This window comes from Suillus discolor (assembly GCF_016758755.1).
Source record: "Suillus discolor strain FC423 chromosome Unknown F5147scaffold_8, whole genome shotgun sequence".
Lineage (NCBI taxonomy): Eukaryota > Fungi > Basidiomycota > Agaricomycetes > Boletales > Suillaceae > Suillus > Suillus discolor.
Window position 1 is genome coordinate 500,958 of NW_024541255.1, and position 22,094 is coordinate 523,051.

Below are 22,094 nucleotides of genomic sequence, written 5' to 3' on the forward strand. Positions count from 1 at the left end.
AACTGACCCAATGAAAGCTCAAGACTTATGGTGCATCAAGCAGCATATATTTACAAAGTGAATCAGGCCTATGATATGTATAAAATGGTCGCAGCAAGAGAATCCAGAGAGGAAAGCAGAGGTGTAAAGAGAGCGATCCGGACAACGAAAGTACAAGGAAATTACGAGTAGGGAAAGTCGACTTTTGAGAGATGGAGAGTAATTGCTTTGATGGTGCGGTATACAAAAAAATCTTCAGAACCAGGAAACCATAACAGTGAAAAGAACCAGCAAGCAATCAAGCTACGCGGCAAGAATAGTCTAACCCGGGTTGTGGGACACTCAAAAGCATTAATGAAGAGAAAAGCCTGCGGTGTCTGTGGTGACTCTGGTGAGATCTATATCTCCAGCGGCTCGTGAGATCTGGCTTCTAGTCCGTTGCCACGTGCTTGGTCACTGTTCGTTCCGCGACGCAGACCAAATCCACCCACGCCAGGGCCTCGTGGTTGTCTGACAACACTACTACTATCATTAAAGCTACCGCCATTAATATTCATTCCAGCAACGCTAGATGGCAGGCTGGGAACGGGCGGGATGGCAGAACTACCAAAATTGCTGCCAAAGAGCGAACCGAAACCACCAGGAGAGCGACGAGAAGGGGAAGCAATCGTTGCATAACCTTCCCTGATATTCCCATTTGAAGCACGAGTGGCCAAGCGGGGTGCTTGTGTGTGGAGGGTTTTCATGTCGGGCATCGACTTCTTCATGCGTAAAGAGCTTGCCATCTGCGATTGTGAGGAAGTTGCAGAGAGATATGCAGATGGGGCACGCGACAGGGTCGCAGCCTGAGCCCGTTGAGTCTGATTATTCAATAGTCAGGAACTGACTAAAGCCTTGGCATGTAGGGAAGTACTCACCCTGTTAGGATCGATGCGAGTTACGACGGCGTACCTTTCATCGCCTTCTCCAACCGAATAGTGATACACACCCAACTTCTGGGCAATCAGGTGAACGACCCTTCTCTGCTTAGGTGAAAGCGTCCTCGAAAACGCGAGTTCATCCCTCATTCTGTCGTCCTTGAAAAGTAAGATGCGAGAATAAATTTCCAGAGTAGAAGGATCGTTTAGATCCAGTTCATTAGGGGACGAAGACTTCTCTGATGGATTTGGTGTCGCGGGGGCAATTGGAGGGGATGTGGCGGGGTTAAATGGCTGAGAGATTGGAAGATGAGGCATGGGCGGAGGTGAGTACTGTTGTTGTTGATAGGCACCAGAAGAGAAGGATCGCTGCGGGGTGAAAGCGGGGGCTGTGACGGGACCAAAATCATCGTATGCTTGGTGAACTGCCTGTTGTTGCTCCTTTTCGAGTTGCATGGAACGCATTCGCCTAATAGCCTTTTCTCTTTCAATACGCTCTTTTTCTCCAGCTTGAAGAACTTTCTTGTACTCGACACGAAGCTTACGGCCTTGAACATCAAATCCATTCAAAGCAGCCACGACTGCGTCAGCGTCTGCCGCTTGTCGGAAATTAGCAAAAGCGAGACCACGAAAAGAGCCTTGCTGATCCAGGTGGTAGTTGAACGCGTAGGGAGTAGGAATAGACAAAGAAGCCTAAAACAGAGACATTAGTCGGATCTCATGGTGGAAATCATAACGAACTCACAATAATATCTAGGAGAGTCTCGCGCTTGACGTTGAAAGGAATGTTCTTGACGACGATGGCGGTTGGTATAACCTCATCTTCAGCATTTTGGTTAGGTGTCGAAGGAGCAAGAGCAGATGCTTGTAGATGACCCAAAGGGGGAGAACTACCGGAGGAAGAGAAATCCGAGTTGTTGTGAGGGGATAGAGGGCGATTATCAGGAATGACCATTGAGTTATCAAGCCATTGCTAAGGAATGATTTTAATATTAGGATGTTTTGACAAGAAAATGACTTACGGTGGGAAGACCAGCACGGGTGGGCTTCATCTTGAGAGGAGATGGTGTCATACCGCCTAGAGGATTAAACTGGCCTGAAAGTTGCTGGTTTGCGCTGAACTGATACTGTTGCCTGTTGTCATAATCGTAATTGTCATGGAGGCGAGGATTGAGAGATAGAGAGCCGATGTCAGGCGTTGGAGAGCTTGTCATGATGGTCAAAAGAAAAGAACAAGATTGACCGTAGGTTCTAGGCTAGTCTTCAACTTGATAAACCAGTCGTAACGGCAGTTCGAGAGAGAGAAAAAACAAGGCGAACAGACAAAAAACGTATAAGAAACTCAAGGATGATGAACGCCGAAAATAAGGCTCGTGGCCAAACCAGAACACACCTGTGACACGCCACCCTGATTTCCATGTCACCACACGTTCTTAAGCTCTAGTCTATTCAAAATACTTAAAACCACACAGGACGGTTAAGGCTATACTATGGACACGAAAATCACGGACTGGCAACGTTACAAGTCAATCCCAACAGCCCATCTGGATCAAACAAGAACCAGAAGCAAAAGAATGACGAACCGGCATGGTCGTAACAAGTGCATACTTCTCTCGCTTATCAGTCGTCAACTTTCAACACCAAAAACATCGACCGACATGAATGAATTTACATTGAAAGGTCGGAGCCGCGCTCAAGGACATCAGATGAAACTGGTTGACTTGGCATATAAAGCGCTGTGCGTGACCATGCGCTCTGATCCTTCAGTGACACTGCACCTGATCCGACCGAACCAATCATGATTCAGAAGCCGAAATGATCATCAGCACGAACGCTGTCGGTATCAATCTAGGATATGACATTCGAGGGAATCATAGTCCAGTTGTTCTCAGCGCCTTGAATGAGCTGCTTGCACTTTCCCAGGACGTCAACGAGTCCGGGAGGATCATCAGTCTGAGGAATGTCAACAAAGAATCACCCACACATGGGCGAGACATACTTACCATTAATATTACGAGGTAGGACCACTTTAGACGCTCGTGGCAACCGCAGTAAGGACAGTTGATGTACCACATGACACCTCGAGGGCAAGGGCACGCTGGAACACGAATGCAGGCCGACGGTGGGAGAGCCAGATAGATAGTTGTGAGGACACGAAGTACCATTTTACATAAGGGACTGCAGATCTCCCACATCAGAATCCACACCCGACCGAACATCATAAAACTATGTAGATCAACCGAGGTTCGAAGGGATCTGCACCAAGATGTACACAAAATATGCATCGAGCATCTTTGCATTACACACATACCTCATATATAAAATACCTTGAGCACCAGTCTCGTAAACACAAGAAAATACCACTCAGCCCAGCTGAGAAACCCTAATGATACAGCTCTTCCACTTGAACAACCCCAAGCTATAGACAGAGTGCTGCAGGCTTTGGAAATGCGATTAGACTATCAATGTCCACTTGCACGCTAATGCCGCTTGAATGATTCCAAGGGCCACGAATGCGGTGCTCCGTCGGTGACGATGATATTGGAGTGGACGATGACGATCTGTAGGTATTTGCGATCTCTATATCCAGTGGTGGCAGGTCTGACAGTGTGGGCCGCATTGAATCTGAGCGGTGTATGCGAGATTGAGGAATAGGTCCATGGGGAAGGGGTTGGAAAGCGGGGCAAGGAAGGGAAGGGAGTGTGTGTTTTGGAGCAGCGCGTGGTGGGAGAGGTCCCTGCACGAGACGGAGAGCAGAAGGAGGTGCGCGACGAGGGCCTCGGGGCATGGTTACAAGTGAAATAAACTTTTACAGTCGATCTATAGTCAATTTGATGATTTCAGTCGTCAAGGATCAAGCAAGAAAAAGACTAATAAGCACTAACCAAGTGAACGTCTTTTATATACTGATAACAACAAGACACAAACCACAAACACAAGGAGAGGACAAAAGAGTGACACGTAATTTCGACAAGACCAGCAAGATCGAAATATCCACAGAAGAAATTGAATGTGGTTCAAATCGGGTTCAGAGTTGGACAATGGCTGTGTCACACAGAGCTGGCATTGGCAATTAAGCTTCACACTGACTACTGAAATATGAAAGCTTATCCCCATTGGATCATAATAGCAAAGGATGGGATATACTATCGACAAGGGCAACACATCACCGTATCTACAGATGTGCGAGTCCGAAAACACTACGATCGACATATGTAATAACAAAAGAGCCAGCAACCCTGACACATCAAAGCGACACAACAGCGTCATGTACAGGTCTCAATTGGGCGGTAATGCTTCAGCAGTTGAGCTTTGAAGGCTATAAGAGGAATAATGAGAAAATGCATGCTCGTACATCAAAATTTACTGACCGTCAGGCTGATTCCATAGCCCTGCAGCGTCACCATTAAGCGGAGAAGCATTGTTGGGTTCTATAAATGGTAAGTGAAAAAAAACATACACTGCCAGTCTCACGACTAACCCCCTAGCAATGATTGCAACGATAATAATACAGTTTGCACACTATACACGGCAGACCACTTGTCCTGGAAAGGTTCTAAATACTAAGCATCATTAGCAGGAAAATGCGGCAAACCTGCAAGATATCAAGACAGATCGCGCCTCCTGCAATGTCAACGTTGGGGTGATAACAGGGCGTGTCAAACTTGATCGTAGGTGGTGAGTATGGGTAGTTGCTGGGAAATGAGATAGAGATTCGGAACGATAGTCCGGCATAAATCTAGCACGATATTCAGTATCAAATGTCAATGGTTGCATGCGCGCGCCACGTACAGTCCCCGCCGCGCCTTCTATCGTTCCCACCCATTCAAACAGATTTGCATCACTTTTGGGAAAGGCAGACTAAGCGATACATGAGACGGAAGCACGAGGAGCACTCGATGATCACTCACGATACCAGGAGATGATGACATCTAGCAAGTGTTGAGAATTCAATGAAAGGTATAACCAGACCAAATCACTCACCATCAAAGTCATGAGTTCGTTGGTCAAGCTGCAGAGTGATAGTGAGTATTGATGTTAACATGACATGTGGCAGCATACTCACCGTTTTGTCACACTACCAGGACCATCAGGTGCTGAGCCAGAGACAGCAGTTTTATGAGAGGTTCTGGAGGGAGCGAGTGCGGAAGTGATCTGATCCATAAGGTCTAAGCTTGCAGATCCAATGGCGGTCAAGAGAGATGTGCTAATGCAAGATAAGAACCACAACTTGTCAGTTCAAGTAGGTTCGAGTACAGTGGACGCGCTCAGTCACGTGCTGTCATTATCGAAATTTACACAGGTCCAACGGAAACAATAACAAACAAACAAAGAACCTATTCTGAGTTCAAATTAAAATGGGAAGATCCGTCGGCAAGAACGGCTGTGGCCCAAAAGCGTCTCCTGCTCACCGTAAGCAATTGCGTAGTTCTGTAACTTATACTTCCAACGTCGTCAACTGCCCACACGATGTCGAGCAATTTTGCGCCGACGCCCGCAGAGCTTGCACTCGTGAATCAGATATTTACTCAGGCAGATACCCAGAAAATCGGAATCCTCACTGGTGACGTCGCCGTAAAGGTCTTCCAGGGTGCAAAACTAGCACCAACCGTCTTGGGCGAGATTTGGAGTATTGCTGACGATGACAACAATGGATTTTTGACCAAGAAGGGTGTCTCAATTGCAGTTCGTCTCATGGGTCATGCTCAGAAAGGCCAGAAGGTCGATAAGTCTCTCGTGAACAAGCGTGAGTTTCACTACTCTTTCACCATGACACATTACTGACATTGGGCCCTTAGCCGGACCATTAGCCAATATTGAAGGCGTGCAGATGCCTTTGATTCCACAAGGCACCGGTGCATCAACATCCAAATCACCACCTCCCAGTTTGCCTCCATTGACTCCTCAAGACAGGGCCAAATTTACACGGATATTTCAGGGGTGTGGGCCTGTCAATGGCCTCCTCAATGGTATGTCAGCTCATTTGCACGTAGCAGGGGTTAATTGTTCCTCCTTTGAAGGTGACAAAGCACGTGATGTATTCTTCAAATCCAAACTCCCTCTGGATAAACTATCTCAAATATGGTGCGTAATGTACTTCTGAATGTGGCCAGTCTCATACTGCCACAGGACGTTATGCGACACACAAGACCGAGGCGTACTCGACATAACTGACTTTACCATAGCCATGTACCTAATTCAAGCCTGCATGGCTGGTCAACTCTTGTCTATTCCGAGTTCCATTCCGTCAAGCTTATTCGAGCAGGCTGGGGCGGTTTCTGTTCACGCGACCGGTGGTAGTGCACATTTCAGCAGCCCAGGTTTTCCACCAGTACCGAGGCATAATGCTGTGCAGCCGCAGCTGACGGGGCAGGCGTCTCCGGCTCCTCCCCTTCCGAACAGACGCCTAGCGTCCAACAGGCTTGCACCTACTATACCCCCCTTCCCTGGTGTTGCCCAGTGGGATGTTACCGCGGCTGAGAAGGCCAGTGCAGACCGCTTCTTTGATACATTGGACTCGCAGCACAGAGGATACATTGAAGGTGATGTTGCAGTACCATTCATGCTCCAATCCAAGTTACCGGAAGACGTCTTGGCCCAAGTCTGGTCCGTAATCATCAAATGTCTATCTTCGGGCATTGTTGTTTCTCACTTTGGGTTTGCAGGGATCTTGCAGATATCAACAATGACGGCCGTCTGACTCGTGACGGATTCGCAGTCGCGATGCACCTCATTCAGGGCAGCCTCTCAGGCAAGGATGTCCCTAGTACGTTACCTCCGACCCTTGTACCTCCATCAATGCGAGGAGGACAAGTGCCGTTTGTTTCTGCATTGGCACCTTCCAATCCGGAACCCGTGCGGGATCTCCTTTGGGACGATTCACCTCCGCCGTCGGCGACCACCTCGCATCCTCCGACAAGCATCTTGCAACCTCAAACCACGGGTACCCCGCACTCTCCGCGGTCTTTTCCTCGTCTCACACCGCTCTCACAGGATCCCTTTGGCTCCTCTCCAGCTACATCTCGTGCGTCGCTCAGCGCCATCTTCTGAGAAGATACTGATACTCTGAACAACAGCGTCGAACAGAAATTTCCTTGATGATGACGATACACATGCGCCGCCCATTTTGCATGACCAATCTGTGGAAATTGGGAACGTGCAGAATCAATTCAATTCCACGCAGAGATCTCTGCAGACCGCAAAGGCTGAACGAGAGGCTCTCGAGAGTACGCTTGCCAATCAGGCTGCGCAGCTTTCAGCTCTTCAGACTCAGCTTGCTGCTGCCAAAGCATCTTACGAAACAGAGACTTCCCTCCTGAACACACTCCGTGATCGTCACGCATCTCAGAATACTGACATTCAGAGAACTAGGGAAGAACTCATTAGGGATGAGAGCGATCTCAGCGCCGTCCGAGTAGAGAAAGCAGAAATCGAAGGGTCTTTCTTGCGCGACAAGGAGGAGGTTCGAGAATTGAACAGGCGGATGGCAGAGGTTACGGCGCAAATTGCTGTTGTGAAGCAGGACGTCGAGAAGGCGAAGAAAGACGCGAAACATCAGAAGGGTCTTCTTGCTATTGCCAAAAAGCAATTGGTAGCAAAGGAGTCGGAGAAGATCAGGGTGGACAAGGAGCTAGAGGAGGCACAGCAAGATCTCACTGATACGATTACGGAGAGAGAGAAGGCCGAAGCCGAGGCCGAGAAGATTGTGATTACGCCTTTACAGGCAGGGTTGGAACGCTCTAAGTCACCGGATTCGGTTGCTTTCGCGGCTGCTCATCCTTTGCCAGTGACCCCTGATATCACGGGCGCCGCCATGAGCCCGATCAGTGTCAAGAGTAATAACCCATTCGAGAGGTTGGCATTGTCCTCAGGAGCGTCGACTCCGCGATCTCAGTCGCCGTTCCTGTCTTTCCCTAATGCTTCTTATCCTGCTCCCCCTGGCCTGTCATCACCACCCGGTCTTTATTCCCCGGCTACAATCCAATCAGACGTGTTTTCGCAGGCATCCGACACTGAACCCGTGCTACAGACCGATAATGCGCCTGATACAGATAGCTCTGAATTTGTCGTTGTGACCCCTCGCGTGAAGGACGGTCCCTATTTTTCTGACGGTGTCGTATCGTCGCCCACGAGCGATGAACACTTCACCACCCCTCCAACCAGTATCACACCAGTCAATCCTAATCCCAGTGCAAACGATTCATCTCTCGATAGTGCTGCCGCACACTTCCCTGCTATCGATGATTTCAATACACAACACCTCGCACCGGAGGAGGGGGAGAAGGAAACAGACCTGTCTACGGACCTTCAGGAGTTGGAAGTCAATGACACTGAGAGTGAAAGCGAGGACAGCCACGAGTCGGAAGCTGTCGACCACTTGACAGACTCTGCCAAGGAGGTTTCTCCCTCAGAACCGGTATCCTCACAGGCGCCGACCTCTTTTGATGACATCTTTGGAGTCGACACAGATATTCCCGAGCGGGTCCCTGCTTCCAGCAGTGAATCTCAGTCAGACACAGCCGCACCCTCGCAGAATGGCACGTCTTTGGTAGATGCCTTTGGTGCTCCTTTCTCAGAGCTTGAAACCACTCCGTCACAGCTCTTTCGACCATCCGAGACAAGCGGGTTGAATAGTTTTGACGAGGCTCTCGGCAAGATCTCAAATGGCGGTTCTACGCAGCCCGCCTCTGCCTTCTCCTTCGATTCCAACTTTGAGGATAACTTTGACTTTGGGACAGCGATGGCATCATCATCTTCTACATTCCCACCACCCCCCTCCGGATCTACCCCTACAAATGGCATCTCCGCAACGAGCTCGAACATGGCTATGCATGCGAATGAGGTACCTGATTTGTTCACCCAGCCTGCGAGCAATGGGATATCGGCCACTCCAAACGTGTCTATGACACAGCCGGCAGCCCCGGTCTCATTTGATGAAGTCTTCTCATCGGGCCCCTGGGATGCTTCAAGTACCGCACCTCAGCCTGAGAAGGCAGGATCAAAACAGGCGGACGCGGGAGTCATAAGCTTTCAAGATGCATTTGGAGGTGTTGATTCCTCTCAAGCCCTGGCACTAGATAGTTTGTTCCCTTCGAAGACTTCAAAGGCATTCGCATCCTCTGCGTCACCACCTTCATCCGAGGGTAGCAAGCCCTTCCCAAATATTTCCCCTCCTGTATCACCGCGAGGACCATCTTCTCCCCGGGTTACATCGATACGGTCTACTTCCCCTCCGCGACGTGCCACATCGCCACCGCCTCGAGCTGTTTCTCCGAAGTTGCAGCGGCCGTCAAGCTCTTCAACCAAGGAACCCGCTCACGATAAGCCTCCGCCACCCCCGCGGCACTCTAAGCTCAGTGTATGTACTATATTTACTTTCCATGGTACATTACTAATACTAATAATTGGTGCATAGATTCGCCTTCCGTTTGGTAAGAAAAAGAAGCAGGATTCAGTACCACCCATTCCTCCATCGAGTCTGTCACAGAATGTGACTGTTACGCAGGAGGCGAGGGTGACGCCTGGGGTTGAAGACGACGTGGAACCTGTGAAGCAGCTGTCTGCTATGGGATTCAGTCGAACACAAGCTGTTGAGGCGCTCGAAGCATACGATTATGACGTACAAAGAGCATTGAATAAATTACTGGGAGCGCAATAGGGACGGAGGGTCTATTATCGTTTGATCTTGCGTTTGTAATATTTCACTTGTCCGTACATGCACATTCCTTACTACTCATTCCATTTTATTACCGAAACATCCGAGTCATAAGGGCACGAACGGAACAATGACATTCCTTTATGACTGTGTTTGACGGGTCGACCTTGTCATTGTCATAGGCCTCGACTCGGAGATGACCCTGACTTGTATTCCCACTCGGATTCAAATGACTGTGTGCAATTGTTATTTGATTGGGACAAGGCCTGGTACTGCGGAGGTCATTGACAGGGGCAATTCGAGTCTTAAGGTTGACAATGTTGAAACTAGCCGAACCTTGGTGCCTTAAATACACGCACTAGTGCTTCCGTGACCGGGGAAACTGAAGGGAAACTATGCAAGTTTCAAAGTTGACTGTCAAAATTTTTAGCGGGCCTATATAATCATCTTGTGCTTTAACCGCTCTGCAGGAACAACTTATCGAACCTACCATGGCCGCTTTCGATATGGTTGTGGTGGGCTCCGGTGGCGGTCCCGATGAATCCAACCTATCAGCGTGGGTTCCTTCTTTCCGCTGCTTTCCATCTTCACTCAGACACATGCTACAGGTATCTGCTCAAACCTCGCGAGGCTGCTTGGAATGATGGTATCATCGCACTAGAGGCGGGTGCGCAATCTCATCATCCTGTCTCGCGACCACAACTGACACTGTGACTCAGGGTCCGGTCTTGGCGCGCTTAGACATATCATGAAACGCGACCCAAACATCTTCAGAGAACATCCAACGGACGCGAATCCAACATCCTTCACTCCTCTCACGGTCTATGCAAATGTCAAGTCAGTAACATCCTCCCGTACTACTGCCTCGCGGCCCGTAACTTAACTCCGTTCTGCAGGTGCTTTCTCCTTACACACGCGCACCTCGACCATATAAGCAGTCTTGTAATGACCGCGGGCTCACTTGGCGGTGCCAGAAAGCGTATTTATGGCTCAGCTCAAACTCTCAGCGATCTAGAAACTATCTTCTCCGGAAGAATATGGCCCAAATTAGCCACATATGATCAGAATAACCCGTTATTCCAATTGGTGTATCACGCGTGAGTCTCATCCCACGAGTCAATCTAGTCATCGACCTCAAATCTACCATCCCCGCTTGGTAGCCTCCATGCAGATGACAAATACGAGGTCATCTTCCCAAATATCTCCGTTCGCCTCATGACCGTCAGCCACGGAATGAATGGCTCTGGTCAGTATGACGGTGCTTGCTTTTTCATCCGACATGACCCTACAAACCGCGAGTTCATCTTTTTCGGTGATGTGGAGCCTGACAGCATCTCTGTCGAGCCAAAGAACATCGCCGTCTGGCGTGCAGCAGCACCAAAGATACCGCATGTCATATCTACCATCTTCATCGAGTGCTCATACCAAGCAGGGCGGCCGGACGGGCAACTTTGGGGTCATCTCAGTCCCGTGCATTTGGTACAGGAGCTGGTCACGCTAGCAACAGAAGTTGTCATCGCCCGAAAAGAACGTAAATCTTGCTCAGGATCGAGGCCGCGAAAGAAGCAACGAATGTCACCTGAAGCCCTTCACGGCGCACTTGAAGGTGTCAAAGTTTACATCATGCACTGCAAAGAGCAATTCGCTACAGAACGGCCGATCAACCACATTATCGGTGACCAATGTCGTGAGCTGCTTGCACCCCACCAATTAGGGGTCGAACTACTCACTGCGGACCAAGGCATGAAGATTGGTGGGTCCAATCGTCCTATCGGCTTTGCGATATACTTAGTACTAACTTATGCCTCCTCAAGTGATCTGAACCTTATCCTCAACGAACTTTTCTTATTTGTTCAATTATTCGTTGAGTTATTTATACTTGGAGAAATCCACCGATACCAGTCCTCACCGTGTGTATACTTAACCACTGTAGCCCTAATTTCCATTTCCCAGTCGTCCTTTTTACCACCAGTCTGTTTTATTACCACTCTAACTTAATTCATATTCGTCGACGCACTATGTACGTTTGAGCCTCTTTCCCATATACCACTCTACGTACCGTCTTTAGACTCGCTCACGTACTTGCACGATCACACGAATTATACCGACGATAACACAGAAATCACCTGCAAACAGCAAAGAAGGAATATACAGGAAACAATGTCAAGAAGAAAAAGAGCCAATGCGTATTGAACACGAAGACCGTCCGCATACGTATGAAGATATCTATAATGCGTAACATCATAAGGTCAATCATGTTCGGTCATTTCGTGAGCAGGCTATGACGATGCATAGAGCTTGACAACGCCGTCTGCGCCTGCGCTTGCCATGAAGGGTAATGTAGGGTGGAATTCAACCTCGAGAACACCCTCTTTAGCCTTTTCGCGATGTGTCGTGATCTCCTGGGTGCAGGTCCGCGAACCAAGAAGGTCCCAGAAGCGGATAGAACAGTCATGCGAACCAGACACGAGCGAGAACCCAGCTGCATCGATCGACAACGATGTTACTGCGTCAAGATGAGCAGGCATGGTGTGCGTGCAATGTCCTTCATACGCGGTCAGTGAATGTAAGGAACCCCGGCTGGTAAACAGAACGTACCTGACAATATGTCGAATATGCGGATGAACTTGTCCTCATGGGCAGTGACGAGGAACGATATCGTGGGATGGGAGACAATACGGTTCACCTGAGTTGCAGGCGTGCCATCTTAATGAAAACCATGATCAGCGATCGTCAATAGAAGCAACGAGAATCGAGATACGCACCATATGTGGCATCAGTCGCTAATCTCGACACCTCTCTTCCAGTCTCGATATCGAACACTTTTACCACCGCGTTCTGGAATGCTACTGCTACCTTTTTCAAGTCAGACTTGATCGCCTCGACCGCAGTTGCTCCTGGCTCTTTTTCCTTTTCTTCCTCCTCGCTCCCTTCGTGGTCCAAGCCGTAGTAACCCCACGACAATTTCAAAATTACACGACCTTCTGCAGCTCCGCTTACATCCCACACCTTTATGGAGCCCTCGGCACCACAGCTCACCAACGCATTCTCATCCCGTACAAGGGCAAGGTCCCAGACAGCATCAGTGTGCCCTACCAGTTCTCCACGCGCAGAGCTGTCATCGTATGGCGCGTATGTCGTGTGCGATGATGAGGGCAGCGCCCAGACACGGATGCTTGAGTCGATCGATGCGCTGTAGATGAGGTGCTTGGTAGGGGAATGCACGAGACGTGTTATTGAGGCGGAGTGGCCACGCAGGGTAAGTTGAGGCTCGAAATCAGTCGTGAGGCGAGCACTAGAGGAGAGTTAGTCTCATCATGCCTGCTAGAGAAACGAGAGCACCAACGCAGAAGATGCTAAATTCGCGACATCCATGCGCCAGATTTTTACTGTGCAGTCATCTCCACCGGTTGCAAGACATAGTTCTGTGGGGTGGAACGCGAGTGCACGCACTGCATCTAAATGACTGAGAGCCAGAATCAGCACCCAAAACTTGAACTCCGAGTGGAAAAGGCACTCACTTTCTCAATGTTCGCTTAGCCTTCCATATCTTTGCTCCATCGCCTTCGCCCTCCTCAACCCCAACACCTACGCTCTCTACCTCATCTTCGTCCTCTCCAACTTCTTCACCCTCGCCCTCGCCTTCCTCGTCATCGCGCCACCGCTGCATCTTCATATGCTGTTCGTACGATGACCGCAGCTTCTCTCGCCACTCGCCCTGATCGTCAGGACGGAAGATCGCCGTTAAATGGCGCGATGGCTCCGCCTCGGTGGCTGGCGCTCCCTCTTTCTCTGAAGGCGGTTGTGGTGCTGCCTGCGGGGGTGCCTGCTGTGATGGAGGCTGCTGAGGCTGGGGTAGTTGAGGTGGTTGTGACCTTTCTTGGCTCTGCACCTGCTGCTGCTGCTGTTGTTGTTGCGGCTGCGGTTGCTGCTGCTGGAACATGCCTGTACCAACATTATTCAGAGGGCTCCCTCGCTCCAATGGTCCTGTCGATGCTGGGCCTGACATCAAATTCACACCACCACTTAACATGGGGAAGTCCTTATTCCCTGGTCCAGTAACAACTGTGACCCCTGGCCCGGATTCTGGCAATGCCTTACGAGGCCGGCCATTGTAGATCGCCTCGAAGGGTTGGCTAGGTGCGGTGGGGTTCACTAATCCTGATGAGATGAGCGGACGGTTCGGGAGTGGGTTCATTGCTTGCGGAGAGGTGAGGTATGAGATTTCCTGGAGACATCTAAAGGAGATTATGAGCATGGAAAGTCATCTCAAAAGACAGTAAGAAAACGTACTGCTTAAGGTAGTCTCTGCTCCGTGCGCGGCTCTTTGGGTCGCGTCCTGGTGGCAGCTTACCCACGGAACCAACGGATGGCAGGCCTCCGCTCCAGTTCGCGCTTGCACCAGGCCACGAGGGTTGTCGTGCTGGGGGTGCAGAGGTCCCATTCGGAATGCGTTCGGAGGGCAGAGGGGAATCTGTGGTGGGTGTATCAATGTCAAATACAGTACTAAAATAAACAGCACCCTAAGAACTGGGCAACACGCACCGTCACTACGTGGCGAGCTGCCACTGCTCCCATCCTTATGGCTCTGAACATCATCTTTCGCGCCTTGCAGCTGGAGCATGGCTGATTTTGACGGTTGAGCGGTACCAGTTGGCGCAGTTAACTGCTTTGAGCTATATGAAGAACACATGGCATGAGAACATCCGCGAATTCAACAAAAAGAGGGAGGCGGAACGCGTGAGTAGGCTGGCGTGTGCACAAGGAGAACACGAACCGTTCCATACGGAGAGCATACTCTAGCATTTTTATGCGACGCATCAGGTCGAGTTTGACGTTTTCGAACGAGCGTCGCTCGCCCTCGAGGAGAGCTATGCGAGCCTATTGTGAAACATAAATACGCGACGTCCCAAACACAAGAAATTGAGCAACGAATGCAGATATGCAGACTAAATGCATTTTGATGATGCGAAAAGCCGAAAGTAAAAAAGTGACTCTCGGCGGGACGCATATGCACATAGGAATGAGGAGGACACTCACCCTCATTTCAGCTCTCTCAATCTCCCATTCGTTTCTATCACGCTCATAACGACGCCATTCTGTCTGCAAAAAGTGCAAGACACTGGAAAGGTTAAAGTCTTGACCATTCTGGGGGGGTGGGGGTGGGATACCCTGGGACTGCCCTGGCTGGCCCTGGGGTTGTTGCTGACCAAGTTGACCCTGCTGCTGCTGGCCTCCTTGATTTTGCTGGGGCTGAGACACCTGCAAGGTGCCGAGCATAGGGATTTGGATTGTCTGTGGATGGTGAATGTTGGGCGTTGAAGAGATTGACTGTGTACTCTGGTTGTTTTGATGATATAATGCAGTTAGAGCGTCGCGCTGCTGTGAGCTGTTACTGCTATTATTTTGCGATAGAAGACCGTTAGGAGGAGGAGATTTTGAAGTGGCAAGGTTACTGATCCGTGAGCTTGTGAGCATATCGGCGGTGGGTTCCTACAATTCTGCTTTCCAGTGTTTGCAATCAACAAACAACCGCCTCAGTGTGAAGGCGGAAATGACAAGTTCAACGTCAACGACGACGACGACTACAACGGTAACAGCAACGGCCACGACAATGGAAGTACGGAGAAAGGCGAGCCCACGAAGCTTTTCACTCATTCACAAAGCGCTTTAGCACTATTAATGCCGCTATAGTATATATTCATGCATAAACTTATTCAAACATCCGACCTTCGGGTTCTGGCCAATTCTATCTTTGTGAGAACAGCATTTTGATGGCCTGTGTACGTTGACGCTACTCTTCAGCATCGAGCGCTTTACGCAGCCCCGTGTATGGCACATAAAAACTCGAATTTCTGATAGCCCTCCAACAAAACTCGATGGCCTACGTCGGAGCGGAAGTCAACGGGATGAGGGAACTGAGCGCTTAGCACCCGACAATGATACGTCACTTTTACTCATCCGATCTCATGCAGCCCGCAGGGAAGGCCGAGCGATAACATCTGATGCTGAACAGACTTCTGCTTCCCTTCTTGCCTGGTTCTTGGTGCGCGCAAGAACTATGTGTTAAGATACTGATGGTCGACCTTACAAGTCATGTACTGATTCAGCACTGGACCGCAAGCTAAAACTGAATGGAAAGATCGTTGATGACCATGGATCATACAAGAGATGGATTGTAAACAGCCGGTCAGTTGCAGAGTAGACATCATCCTTCTATTTCTTTCCCGATCTAAAGAATAAGATCAATGAAATAAACCAAGATGAAGATTTTAATCTACTCACTTCTTGATTCCGCCACCAGGAGGACCACCTGTCAAAATCATGAGTTTATTCTGACTTGAGGTGCTTTGAATACTCACCCTTGACAGCTACACATCGATGGACCCCTCCGTTTAGATGCATTTCTTGTAGTTTGGCGAGTAAAAACGTACCTTTGTCCCTTGCAGCCTTCACAGCAGCCTCTTCGGCCTTCTTTTTCTCCTTGAAGGCCTTGTCATCTTCATCCTCATCTTTGTGTTCCTTCTTTGGTGCCTAGCGATTTCAAAGGAGGCTTTAGCACGGCTTTGAGGCAGTTAAAAAACCAACCTTTAGAGGCTTCAGCTTGCCACCTTGTCTCGACATCGTTGAACCAGACACAGACAGTCTGTTTCTATGTCAGATAAGGGCGATTGTGAACTCCACCCAAACTTGTCCGTGGCCGGTCTCGGCGGTCCCCCGCCGGTCGCAGCTCCAAAGAGTACTAAGCACTTCTGAACTGTTTTGTATGAATGGATGGTTGCGTTGTATCACTGATTACCACAAGGAGAACATTCAAATTGAACAAAAAGATATCTATACACAATAAGTTATTAGAATTTGGTGAATCGCCAACCCAGCTGGCATCAGTTCCAGGTCCCAGGTACCCGTCCTAGGTCCAGGTCTTACATAAGGACTAATCTTAGATACAACACCTTCCATTTGGGTATACAATGGTTTTGTTGTAGCCAGCAACGTCGAACAATAGCCTGAGGATGTGGTATGGTGTGGACCGTGTGGTACAGCGTTTATATGACCTTGCAGCGTCAGCTTCACTTTTGCATCTTCAACTTGAACTCCCTCGACTGCGTCGAGCTTTTTGTCGCGAGCGACGTTCCAATCATTTCTGTTTTTCGTTAATCGAGCAGGGTACTCGACAGTGTTTAATATCATTCATTCATTTCACACAGCGCTTCGAGTTTATCTAAACATGTTATTTGTTCATGTCCTTTCGGCCATAACACTGGTAGGCTCAGTTGCGGCCATCCCTTTCCGTGTCCTACCGCCTCAACGTAAGCGGGACGTCAACCCTGCGCTAGTCCCGTCCTTCGGTTGGCAATCCGGTGTTAATCCAGATGGTGAGTACAGAATAACAGTACCCTTCGACATCGTGCACTAACATGTTCTAAAGGCACTGGAAACTGTGACGGTGCCGTGGACGGCACTAATGGGAAACCTATCCTAATACCTTGCTCATGCCCGCCAAATTCAACGTTCTTCCTTACTGTGAGCCTTCCGGTCAAACATCGTGTTGTCGATTGCTAAACACAGGTTTATATGGTAGAATCTGAATAAAAACGTGGCGGCGGGCTTTGTGACAACAAACCCAACTGTGAAGGTCTCTTTCCCAACAGATGACAGTACCGCATCTCAGCTTGCTCGTTTAAATGCAGCAGCGGTCACTCTGCAAAACCTTGAAGGTCCCGGTGTTGGCTGCCCGATTTCTTCCACCACTTTTTCTGCACAAGGAAAAGCGATCAGTGCAGGGACATCTACCAACGGAAATTCAAGTGCTGCAACGCCTACAGCTGCGTCAGAAACACCTGCGGGTTTCGGCGTCTCACCGAGCACTTCTGCCATGAGCGCTGCCGTCCCAACGAGCATCACTTCAAACGACAGTTCTGCTTCACCCACTGATGAGCAGATTGCCACACTGGCACCGCCCCTTGGATGGCAAGCTGGAATCAACCCAGACGGTAAGCAGTTCTTCTTGAAAGCCTGTTGATGGATAAGAAGCTCACATAAATATTATCAGGCACTGGTAACTGTGATGGTGCTGTCGATGGTACAAACGGGAAGCCAATACTCATCCCATGTCAATGTCCCCCTGATCAGACGAACTACATCGCGGTAAGCTATTCATTTCATGCTCAATTGCTCTTAGGGAACTAACATTCTTCTAGAACCTGACTGCTAATGTCCGCGCGGGCCATGTTATCCTCAATCCCACGGTGCAACTCACGTTCCCAACCGACAACAGCACAGCCTCGCAAAGTGCGCGTCTGAATGCTGCTGCTGTTACGTTACAGAACTTGAATGGTGCTGGGAAGGGCTGTCCGATCGTGTCGACCACGTTCAGTGCACAACAGAAGGCAATTAATGCCGAAAACACGTCTTGAATGATTATTGTAGAGAGATTAACCTCTTGGGCATCCATGTTGTAGCAAGTAGCCAGTTTTCGTTATCGTTGTACAATCATATTGCTTGGGCGTTTGGCCAGACAAAAACTTGTTAAGCTGCAACCGTAGCTTCCGAACTCCGTTCCGAGCCCAATGATCAATCGATCACTCTCCAGGCTGCCTCAGGTTTATAAAGTCCACCCCTCAACGTTGCAACGTTCAACAATAGTCGGTCACTTAGCGGAATTGAGCCAAGTTGAAGTTCCTGGACCGTCATGGACGTCACGACCTTCAGGGCCATTGACAGAGAATGGCGTGTCGTAATGTCTCGAGAATGGGATGTGCGTTCTTGCCTCACCTCTATTCAGTGGGACACAGTACAACGTGCAGGTTGTTGACGCGTTGCTGCGATTCAGGTTCTCGGGCCTTTCCCCATCCACGCTAGGGAGCAGCACTTCCTTTCTCCTGCGTTTCCCCTTGACTGTGGGCAATCATATTGATTGTATACTATAAGCTTGAGCTAATCATGATCTGCTATGGATTTCGAAGTATCTAAGAGTATAGATTTGACCCGTACCTATCCATCTGCTTATGCTGATGGCGGATATGTCTCTTGGTCAAAAGCCAACTCGGATGAACACGGAAATCTCAAGGTATCCCATCCCAATATTCGGTGGGAGCAGCTTCGTGCGACCGAAGGATGGGCAGCACTGCAGCATCACAACGTCCTCCGGACGTATCTCACCGTCTATCCTCCAGATTCTAAACAAGAGAGTACTGAAATCGATCCACGTCTGCGTGTCGAGTGCCTCCAGGGCGCATATTTTTCCATCTTACCAGGTGATGAGACAACTTGGGCAACACATGTCTTGGAATGGCACATGGGGAACGTTTACGCTCTCGAGCGTGCCCCTGTACAGTTTGTCTCGCTCCCAACGTCTCCATGTAGAGATAAAGCGACTCGATATCAAGTAGTTCTTGGTGGATCTTACGAGGTGATCCGACTTCTTGAACCTTGGAACATCATCTGAGTCCTCCACTATCAATAGATAAGACTCTTTGGTGATCCTCGGTCATACAACTCAGAGTATCCAATTCTGAGCATCAATTTTACTATCTCAATTGATACCCTTCCATCACTGGGAACATCACCTCATCTGGTGACACCCGTCTCACATGCACCTGCTCACGATGTCATACCGGACTTCATCCATGGCCGGCCATTCTCCTCGACGCTAGGAATAGGACTTCGAAACGTAGATTTTTGCCGTAACACCAAATCAATATCAGGATGGTGGACAGTAGTGTCGGCTGCGATTCCACCTTGCGCAGGGCTGGGACTTTCATTGTGCAACCTTTCAACGACAATACGGCTTGCCCCGACTCAAACACACGTACTAACGCTGGAGTTCCAACCCGATCCGGGACTAATCCCTATCGATATCACAGAGCTTCCGGTCGACATTACAATCTCTCCCTTCCACGATGAATCGGCATGCAGTGATGTTGATGAGCAACGAATTTTCAGAGTCAATGTTCCTATCAGACACATTCCCATGTGGACTTCTGTCAGTTACACTGCCATAAGAGCGACGTACAATTTGGGCTTCAGCAATCCAACTATATTCTTGGTACTTCCCCCTCGATATCCCGATAAAGAAGGTGAAGGAGAACTGAAAGAGCCAATTCTAGCGCTGCGTATGTTGTAATCTACACCTGATGGCTCTCAGTTTTCCTGGATGCTGACTTTCTTTTCCGCTCAATATTTCTAGATGGCGCAGGTGTCGACATCATCAACCAAACATTCTGGGCAGACAGCCTCCCTCGGCAAGACAGGGCATGGGTGATCATTCCGTCTGGTCGAACTTCCTGGGTAATTTACATTCCAGTGCCTACTTTAGTATTTGATTGATGGATGGCAGGGCCTCGACTGGCATGGACCTTCTGCTGCTGATGTTCTTGCCGCGGTGACAGCCCTGCACGATATACTATGCACAGGATTCATGGACTGGAATTATCCTCGAGATACAAAGCTTGTTGTCATGGGTCATTCGAATGGAGGGCAAGGAGCATGGTACATAGCAAGTAGATGGCCGGACACGGTGAAAGCCGGTATGTTCGACAGAGTATATTTGAGGCTTTAATCAAGGTGACGGTGAAACACAGTCGTAGCTGCTGCGGGATACATCAAGTCGCAGGCATATGTCCCATGGACGATGTCGAGGTATGATGAAATTTCGTCTCGCGGCACAGCATCTGGGCTGACCAGCCTTTTGGCAGATTCGCCCACTTCATTGACCCAGCGCTCCGAGCTGTTCTAGAAACATCGCTCCTACCAGACGACAATGACCTATTCCTTTCCAATCTCGCTCACACGCCTGTGCTCGCAATCCATGGGTGCGTCTGGTAATGATTCCTTCACGATGAAACTGCTCAACTACCGACCAGTGGCATGGATGATAATGTCCCGTCGTGGCACACTCGTGAAGCAGTGAGCGTGCTCAGGGAATGGAATCCAGACGCAGACGTCACGTATGTATTTATGCTGGTTTTTGGTCCCCAATGACCGCTCATTGTATTGAAGGTACCACGAGGAGCCTGGTCAGCCTCACTGGTGGTTCGATGTGCTTAACAATGCTCGTGTTCAGGCGTTTCTTGATCGCGTTTGCTGTTCTTCGTATGATGCTCCAAAAACTAAATGTCGTAAGTTCACACTTACTGTTGCTGTCCCTGCGGAGAGCGGGCCGATGGGAGGTTGGCGGGTGCACGCCCTCGAAGTGCCTGGGAGGTCTGTAAAATTCTCCTATCATCCTGTACACAAACTTGACGCAACGACATTCACCTCAGACTCGGTCGTTTGGAAGTATGCGAAGATGACGAAGGAGGAGTGAATGTCAAGGCCTCAAACATCAGTGTTGTTTCCTTCGACCTAAGCAAGGCTTCTATCCATAAACTAGTGATCAACAGTCAGAATATCCCGCACGCCAGTATGGAAGCTAGAACAATCTGGCTCGAGAAAGACACTAATCGCAACTCAACCGGTTGGAAGGTAATGTCTACTCGTCTACTTGTCTTGATGATCCGAACATCCTTCATGATCTATTGGAATAGGTAGTAGATTCCTATGTGGAGAACTTCCAACAACCGTATGGACGTGCTCAGGCTATTCTCAACGCAGACGGAATCATCGATATTGTGATTCCATCACTACATCACTCCTCCGAGCTGTCTGCAGCCTTGCGGATTACTCACAACCTACGAACTTACCATCTGCTTGATGCGCGAATAGTTTTTGCACATGAAGCAGAAAATGGTCTGGTATGCGGGGGTAATATGGTTGTCATTGGTTGCGCAAACTCTTTGCTTGTTAAAGATCTTCTAAGGCGCAGTCAGAGTGAATGGTCTCATGAAGGAGGAGCTTGGGCTTTGAGCGATAAAAAGTTCAACAACCCTACTTCTGGTTGGTCGGCCTGAGGTGGCAAGCCTGGGAGACACTGAAAGCCTTTACCTTACAGGTTTGCTTTTCCTTGTCAAGAGGACATCGAGTACTGCAAACACTGCGTTGTTCCTGCAATCATCTGACCCAGGCGGACTCGAGCGTGCGCTACGATTATTTCCCATCCGCACAGGTGTCTTGGTACCTGACTGGTTGGTAGTTGATGAGGCAGCAGATAGGATTGGGGCAGGTGGTGCAGAGGGAGCCGGGTAAGTTCTTTCATATATATGATTTTTTGACTGAGACGCGTTTGCAGTGTTTGGGGATCAGCTGGCAGGTCAAACAATGGAAAGTGGGGATTCAACGCTCGGATGTCATGGCTTAATTAGCATAGAATGCCCATAGGTGTACATAGTATTGTAAACGTAAGGGAATTTTAAAGGGCTGTATAAACATCAACAAGCCAGAGGTGTGTCGACAAGGTTGTGCAGGAGGTTTGCTATAATCAAAGTTCACGTTACACCTTGTTCAACACTTGAAAACGGTGAAAGGTTGTTACAATACAGTGAGTGCAGTTAGAGAACGAGGAAAAAACCCAAAGAAACAGATATGCGCGACAGATAGTAGGAACAAAGGCAAAACGAATCTATGGTTGATAGATGGACCTCGCGACCTGCAATGTCTGTTGA

General features: G+C 49.2%; 9 protein-coding genes across 9 annotated transcripts; 4 read left to right on the forward strand and 5 right to left on the reverse strand.

The window, feature by feature from the left end:
* Nucleotides 1-8: 8 nt before the first annotated feature.
* F5147DRAFT_751569 (uncharacterized protein) lies at nt 9-2,282 on the reverse strand. Its single transcript, XM_041440191.1, has 4 exons — nt 1,919-2,282; nt 1,642-1,869; nt 897-1,589; nt 9-839 (listed from the first exon to the last, which is right to left on the reverse strand). The coding sequence occupies exons 1-4, from the start codon at nt 2,108-2,110 to the stop codon at nt 378-380; spliced, it is 1,575 nt and encodes a 524-aa protein (XP_041296938.1). The 5' UTR covers nt 2,111-2,282; the 3' UTR covers nt 9-377.
* Nucleotides 2,283-3,004: 722 nt separating this feature from the next.
* Nucleotides 3,005-3,981, reverse strand: F5147DRAFT_413127 (uncharacterized protein). The gene is made up of 3 exons (XM_041429685.1): nt 3,782-3,981; nt 3,208-3,716; nt 3,005-3,152 (listed from the first exon to the last, which is right to left on the reverse strand). Exon 2 carries the CDS (start codon nt 3,682-3,684, stop codon nt 3,316-3,318), a length of 369 nt encoding a protein of 122 aa, XP_041296939.1. The 5' UTR covers nt 3,685-3,716; nt 3,782-3,981; the 3' UTR covers nt 3,005-3,152; nt 3,208-3,315.
* F5147DRAFT_676644 (ubiquitin-conjugating enzyme/RWD-like protein) lies at nt 3,977-5,195 on the reverse strand. The gene is made up of 8 exons (XM_041436057.1): nt 4,963-5,195; nt 4,881-4,908; nt 4,808-4,828; nt 4,689-4,757; nt 4,492-4,635; nt 4,378-4,441; nt 4,268-4,327; nt 3,977-4,215 (listed from the first exon to the last, which is right to left on the reverse strand). The coding sequence occupies exons 1-8, from the start codon at nt 5,058-5,060 to the stop codon at nt 4,163-4,165; spliced, it is 537 nt and encodes a 178-aa protein (XP_041296940.1). The 5' UTR covers nt 5,061-5,195; the 3' UTR covers nt 3,977-4,162.
* A 113-nt stretch (nt 5,196-5,308) lies between these two features.
* F5147DRAFT_676647 (uncharacterized protein) lies at nt 5,309-9,703 on the forward strand. Its single transcript, XM_041436058.1, has 7 exons — nt 5,309-5,643; nt 5,696-5,866; nt 5,918-5,981; nt 6,027-6,503; nt 6,563-6,921; nt 6,974-9,255; nt 9,313-9,703. Exons 1-7 carry the CDS (start codon nt 5,367-5,369, stop codon nt 9,553-9,555), a joined length of 3,873 nt encoding a protein of 1,290 aa, XP_041296941.1. The 5' UTR covers nt 5,309-5,366; the 3' UTR covers nt 9,556-9,703.
* A 204-nt stretch (nt 9,704-9,907) lies between these two features.
* F5147DRAFT_676650 (cyclic-AMP phosphodiesterase) lies at nt 9,908-11,689 on the forward strand. The gene is made up of 6 exons (XM_041436059.1): nt 9,908-10,108; nt 10,161-10,219; nt 10,272-10,389; nt 10,449-10,649; nt 10,713-11,305; nt 11,367-11,689. Exons 1-6 carry the CDS (start codon nt 10,044-10,046, stop codon nt 11,372-11,374), a joined length of 1,044 nt encoding a protein of 347 aa, XP_041296942.1. The 5' UTR covers nt 9,908-10,043; the 3' UTR covers nt 11,375-11,689.
* Nucleotide 11,690: 1 nt separating this feature from the next.
* Nucleotides 11,691-15,311, reverse strand: F5147DRAFT_413227 (WD40-repeat-containing domain protein). Its single transcript, XM_041429686.1, has 9 exons — nt 14,593-15,311; nt 14,330-14,433; nt 14,098-14,228; nt 13,846-14,026; nt 13,074-13,790; nt 12,899-13,018; nt 12,318-12,847; nt 12,151-12,258; nt 11,691-12,097 (listed from the first exon to the last, which is right to left on the reverse strand). The coding sequence occupies exons 1-9, from the start codon at nt 15,028-15,030 to the stop codon at nt 11,832-11,834; spliced, it is 2,595 nt and encodes an 864-aa protein (XP_041296943.1). The 5' UTR covers nt 15,031-15,311; the 3' UTR covers nt 11,691-11,831.
* A 457-nt stretch (nt 15,312-15,768) lies between these two features.
* Nucleotides 15,769-16,176, reverse strand: F5147DRAFT_769686 (coiled-coil domain-containing protein 72-like protein; the record flags this gene model as incomplete). Its single annotated transcript, XM_041441056.1, has 4 exons — nt 15,769-15,784; nt 15,838-15,865; nt 15,915-16,086; nt 16,141-16,176. The coding sequence occupies 4 exons, from the start codon at nt 16,174-16,176 to the stop codon at nt 15,769-15,771; spliced, it is 252 nt and encodes an 83-aa protein (XP_041296944.1).
* Nucleotides 16,177-16,537: 361 nt separating this feature from the next.
* On the forward strand, nt 16,538-18,144 carry F5147DRAFT_676655 (uncharacterized protein). Its single transcript, XM_041436060.1, has 5 exons — nt 16,538-16,928; nt 16,982-17,076; nt 17,135-17,546; nt 17,606-17,700; nt 17,754-18,144. The coding sequence occupies exons 1-5, from the start codon at nt 16,781-16,783 to the stop codon at nt 17,967-17,969; spliced, it is 966 nt and encodes a 321-aa protein (XP_041296945.1). The 5' UTR covers nt 16,538-16,780; the 3' UTR covers nt 17,970-18,144.
* On the forward strand, nt 18,086-21,794 carry F5147DRAFT_834334 (uncharacterized protein; the record flags this gene model as incomplete). Its single annotated transcript, XM_041443905.1, has 14 exons — nt 18,086-18,310; nt 18,386-18,452; nt 18,519-18,964; nt 19,019-19,667; nt 19,742-19,842; nt 19,892-20,081; nt 20,136-20,187; nt 20,250-20,366; nt 20,418-20,501; nt 20,554-20,757; nt 20,817-21,018; nt 21,081-21,429; nt 21,485-21,674; nt 21,722-21,794. The coding sequence occupies exons 1-14, from the start codon at nt 18,245-18,247 to the stop codon at nt 21,792-21,794; spliced, it is 2,790 nt and encodes a 929-aa protein (XP_041296946.1). The 5' UTR covers nt 18,086-18,244.
* Nucleotides 21,795-22,094: the final 300 nt, after the last annotated feature.